This window comes from Teleopsis dalmanni, chromosome 2 (assembly GCF_002237135.1).
Source record: "Teleopsis dalmanni isolate 2A chromosome 2, ASM223713v2, whole genome shotgun sequence".
Taxonomy (NCBI): Eukaryota; Metazoa; Arthropoda; class Insecta; order Diptera; family Diopsidae; genus Teleopsis; species Teleopsis dalmanni.
The window spans coordinates 139726257-139731743 of record NC_051847.1 but is presented as its reverse complement, the minus strand read 5'-3'; the positions used below and the strand labels follow the sequence as shown (position 1 = coordinate 139731743).

General features: G+C 30.2%; 1 protein-coding gene across 1 annotated transcript; it reads right to left on the bottom strand.

The window, feature by feature from the left end:
• Positions 1-1150: 1150 nt before the first annotated feature.
• Positions 1151-3382, bottom strand: LOC119681770 (ATP-dependent DNA helicase 2 subunit 1-like). The gene is made up of 2 exons (XM_038095048.1): positions 2472-3382; positions 1151-2412 (listed from the first exon to the last, which is right to left on the bottom strand). The coding sequence occupies exons 1-2, from the start codon at positions 3136-3138 to the stop codon at positions 1196-1198; spliced, it is 1884 nt and encodes a 627-aa protein (XP_037950976.1). The 5' UTR covers positions 3139-3382; the 3' UTR covers positions 1151-1195.
• Positions 3383-5487: the final 2105 nt, after the last annotated feature.

The following is a 5487-nucleotide window of genomic DNA, read 5'->3' as shown; positions in this document are numbered from 1 at the left end:
GTAGTTTGGCAGCACTGTCCTTAATTACTATGCCAAAAATGAGCGCGATCTGTCAGACAGTTCGTTTTCGGCAGCTGTTGAAACCAGTTCACCTCAGTAGTGCGTTGCGAAAAAAACAATGGAAAAAAATATTGAACAAAGAGTTTGCATCAAATTTTGTGTTTCGAACGAATTTCGTGTGCAGAATCGTTGCGAATGCTACAAAAGGCTTATGGGGAATCAGTTTTATCGAAAACTCAAGTTTATGAGTGGTACAAAGCCTTTCAGGACGGTCGTAAGACCGTCGAAGACATTTCGCAACGCACTACTGAGGTGAACTGGTTTCAACAGCTGCCGTAAACGAACTGTCTGACAGATCGCGCTCATTTTTGGCATAGTAATTAAGGAAAGTGCTGCCAAACTACATAAACTTAAAATATCGAAAAATATACAGCGCGCGAATTTTAAATGAGAATTTCCGAAAACTTTTCAGTCTTAATGTATATAAGACTATTATTTTTAAAGTTTGTCTGCAAATAAATCTGTCTGTTCAATAAGGGACTTACTTTTACCGAAATGACAGATTGTCGATCTACTGGAAAAAATGCAATCATTTATGCCAATTCTGGGATAAATTAATTAAATAAATTAATACATAAATAGATTTCTGCATCAATGCAAACAACGCATGATTTGTGTCATCTATTATACTTGTGGTTAATGTAAAAGTTGCAGATTATTAATTATAGTGGATTCCTACGAGAGTTTTGTTTGTAGCGATCAAAAATTTTTATTTTGCATTGAAAGCAACAATTGACAGCTAAAATTACAAACAAAACTCTGCTATGAATCCAGTATTAGCGTTAAATATTGTATGTAATTTTTAAAAGAGAGATAAATACATGAATTTTACTCTTCAACTTCAATAACTTTAGAATGAAGTTATGCCGGCATATTATGCAAAGAAAGAAATTAACCAGATTTACGTAAATCCGTTATGAAATCGTAGTACCCGAGTAATATTAAACCGCATCTATCATAACAAAAATATTAATATATTTTTAAATGTGTGAACGCATATATAAATATATATTTATACATACTGTTTAATAGTACAATATATGAAAATAGAAAAAATACAAAAATTCAATTACGTATAACAAATAAATTATTAAATGGAGTTCAGAAAATACTTAACAATAATATAATTATATGCTTAATTGGATAGGTTCTTAATTTTTTCGATAAGATCTGGCTTAGTTGTACTTTTTGCCGGAGTAACTTCAAAGTGAGTGCTAAGAATAGTACGTAATTGTGCATTTGTGCATGTAATAAGTGCTTCGTTTCTTATTAGTTGCTGAACATATTCATATTTTTTTAAGTCGTCTTCATTTATTTTGGCTTTTTTGGACGCTGTCTCTTCAGCAGTTCCTGTAGCAGCACGTTTTTTAGCTACCTCTACATCTTTTCCAAAAATTTCTTCTATTTTTGGCAATATACTGGCAATGCGTTCATCCTGCTTTTCAGTGCTTGGCATTACTGTCAAACCATCATTATCAGTTTGGATATCCAAAGCTAAAGCAAGTATTCTAGCTTGTAGCTGTTCCAACCCTGGGTCATTAATGACTGCTGGTTGATAGTTAATGCGTAACTTTTTAATAATTTTTTGAAACAATTCCACACCCTCCGGGGGTGATTCATTGTTCTCAATATTCCAATCATTGAAATTTATATGACGTATGTGTTTGCCCATTGGTAAATAAATTATTTTAAAACCATCTCTAGAAAGTAAATCCTGCATATCGCTACCTTCATTATCTTCAGTAGATACAGGCACAAGTGCCACATAACGTGGTATCGACCTTTTCTTACGCAGAAATAGGCACACAGCAATTTTATTACGTGCACGACAACGTTGCCATAACGCACGGAATAAACGTTTCGAACCAATAATAGTTTGATCATCCGGATACATAAAATTGGAAGGTTTATGGGGTACAAAATTGTCCAAAGTGGAACTAGGTTTGAATCCCAGCAGCATCATGCCAGGTGCATGCATATTTTTAACACGCAATATTTGCTCTGGTGTTATTTTAATGGTCTTTTCACCTGTATAAAGCTGATACCAACCACCTGTGCTTTTTACCTCATACTCTTCAATAATTTCCGAAGTCGCCTCATCTCTTTTACTAACCGTAATAACATTTTTGGAACGTACAATAGCATTATTCTTTCTTAATGCTCGAACTTTACGTGGGTATAAACGTTTTTTAAAAAAATTGTAGTACTGCGCCGAAATTTCAAGATTAGCACCTAAGGAAAATTTAAAATGACCCAAAGTACGACGTGAATAATCTTGCTTAAGTTTACGATTCGACAATAATTCACGTAGCTGTTGTGGATCCGCAGGCTGGAAACTCTCAATATCGATTGCTGAAAGAAATTATGAAATTTATTAAATACATAATATACAAAATTTCGTGACTACCTACCTTTTACTAAGCACAGAAATTCCTTATAAAATAAATCATAATTAAAATCATCTTTCATTGGTATAACATGAAATTCCATCGCCCTCCCTTCCAAATCATTAGCTTTCTGTAATGCCATTTGAAATTCTTGAGAATCTGATGTATGTGGACACTCAATATCAGTTAAATACACTATTTTTGCACTATTACACTCGTAACTAGCGTTATCGAAAAGATTTAAGCATAAACGTAACATACTAGCGTAACTGGTACCTCGACTGACATAGCCATATTCTTCACCAAACTTATCAGATGCTGTTGCAAGAAAATGTAGCAAATGTTCAACTATGTATTTAGTCAGTTGATGAAGTGGCAGGAACACTGCGCAATTTTGTGGCACCACAATGTGCTCTAAACAACCAGGCTCATATGGATCAGGACTGTGTTCTGTATTTGCCAACATGAGACCCATTAAATCCTTATCATTCATAAGTAAACCCGATACGAAAGCATTACGTATCATCTCCAATGCTTGAACAAAACGCTCCTCGTCGGCATAAAGATTTGCATCTAATACGAACAACATACACTCCCGGCCGCTCTTCCAATCTCGTCCGCCTTCATCAACATCTTCATCATCTGAGTCTGTTAAGCAAACATCAACTTCTGGATTCCAAATTGAAGCCATCAATATTATATTTTTACTTTTTTAACTATATTTGAATTGCAGAATTGTGAAATATGTAGTTCTTACCGGTCATTCACAATAACAAATACTAATATTTTTGCGCCAATCAGACGCATCGCCGATTGCAAAAATCAGCTGAATGTCTATGTAGCATATTTTAAATTCACAATAAATAACCGCGTATTTGAATTTTTTAAATGTTGATACGTAAAGAGATATGTCATATAATACTCACATATTATGATTAAACAAATAGAATATAATATAGAATAATATAAATATAAAAAAAATTTTTTGTGTAAACTTTACTTGTTTTGTTTTAATACTTCAACTTATTGTCGGTAGTCATTTTTAGAGAATTATGGAAGTGCTTTTATATCCAAAAAACTAAACTTGTGATTTAAATAATTATATTAAATAATTGAAAAATTCATCTTGAAGAAATTATTTATGTTTCCTTTATAGTAAATATTTCAATAATTCATTCTCTCAAAGAGTAAATTTTTAATAAAAACAATTATATTTTATTTTACCAGTCAGTCCATAATTAAGAATAATACCATATTATTTAACACAATTAAGAATAATACCATATTATTTAACACAAACCTAAAAATATTTTAATATATAATTGTACCACACAAATAAGTTATAATTAATTAATTTTGCCCTATGACAAAAAATCAATTTTAAGTAGAAGACTCTGAACAGTGAAGAAATTTTTAAATCTTGATTTTTAATTTTTAAATAAATAAACAAAATAATTTAATGATAATATTTTTCAGAATATTTATTATCATACCAAAAATGTTGGAGTCAACACTGAAAGAAGGTGCACACGCATTATCGTTTGCGCTCACACTTGAGTAAACTTCATAAACAATGCTATATATATATTTATTATAACATCTGTTGACAACAATTATATCTTTGAGATCTTGATTATAAAAAAAAAAAAATCATTTTCACAATAAACATTTGATATAAAATATTGTTTTACAATTTACTAAACATATTTTGCATTTTGTAAACTACAACTCTGCAACTGTCAGCTGTGAGTGCTATTGTGAATTTCTGTTACTCAATCAAAACAGAGAAAGTCAGAGATGATTGTTATGTTATAATTTGCAAATTTCATCATAATCCATTCTCTGCATTATACATTCGACTCTTTGGTTAAGTGGTTGACTATACAAACCGTTAATATATTTAAATAATCGAAAGGAATTTTCCACTTACAAATTGTGGTAATATATCATATTAACGTAAAAGTTAGTGACAGTTATTAAGTTTTATTTTTCTAACGCATTTAGTAAAAATGAGTTCCAAATCATATTTTAATGTGCCTGGGGATGAAGACCAAGGAAGCAAATTATCACGAAAAGTAAAGGAATCGCCGTTCATGTTAATTGGTGAGTGTTTCCTTAAAATAATTAAATTTCAGTTTCCTGTCATTGACAAATAAATTTATAAATTTGGATTTTGGTTTTTACAACTTTCAGTGTTAAAAACTTGTGCGTGACGTCACAAGAAATTCTCACGCGTTTAAGCTTTTTTTTTTGCTTGTTGGCATTCGTTTTTATGAAATGTGTGAAAAATTTTTTTGTTTTTTTTTTTTGGTTGGGAAGGAGGTAGTGAATTGTGACCTTGGCAATGCTCGTGTTCAATTAGTTGATAATTTTTGAGAGTTCAAAGGGATTTTATAATTATATTTTTTAACAAATTAAACTTAATTTTATTAAATTTTTGACAAGTGATAGAATTATTAATTATTTAAGCTCTACCATTTCTTCATAAAATTATGATGTAACCTCTGCGAGACACTTTTCTTTAAATGTACTCAAAATACTCGCGTTAATTGTATTTTCATGTAGTGCGTTATCTTGGCTATGAAAATTGCACGTAGTCCATAAAGCATTATTATTTAATATCGTCAACGTATTTTATTGCATTTTCTAGTTTATCTTTATCATTTCCGATGAGTTTATGATATAATAAAAAAAACATCGATTTAACTTCCATTATTATATAATAAATGGATTTTCAGGTCCCTTCGTTATATAAACAAAAACTATTGCAATTGATAAGATTTATAATTAATAATAACTATTACATGTGTGTAAATTTTTAATAAAAAAAATATTTCTTTAAATACCTACAAGAAATAGATATTCTAATATATCAATCAAGAGTGGAGTAATATTTACCCCCATATTATATATATTTTTTTAACATGCGACAAGATAAAACCAAGACAGAGTTAACCAACTTACATACTATCATACTCTACTCATGCTTAGGATTTTTCATAAATCTTTTAAAATAACTTTTTTTTATTTATATAACCAA

What these genes read in the sequence shown, in the direction of transcription:
- LOC119681770 (XM_038095048.1), bottom strand. Translation starts at nt 3,138, where the DNA reads ATGGCTTCAATTTGGAATCCAGAAGTTGATGTTTGCTTAACAGACTCA. An exon ending in ATTTCTGTGCTTAGTAAAAG is followed by an intron (nt 2,413 to 2,471) that starts GTAGGTAGTCAC and finishes AATTTCTTTCAG; the next exon opens with CAATCGATATTGAGAGTTTC.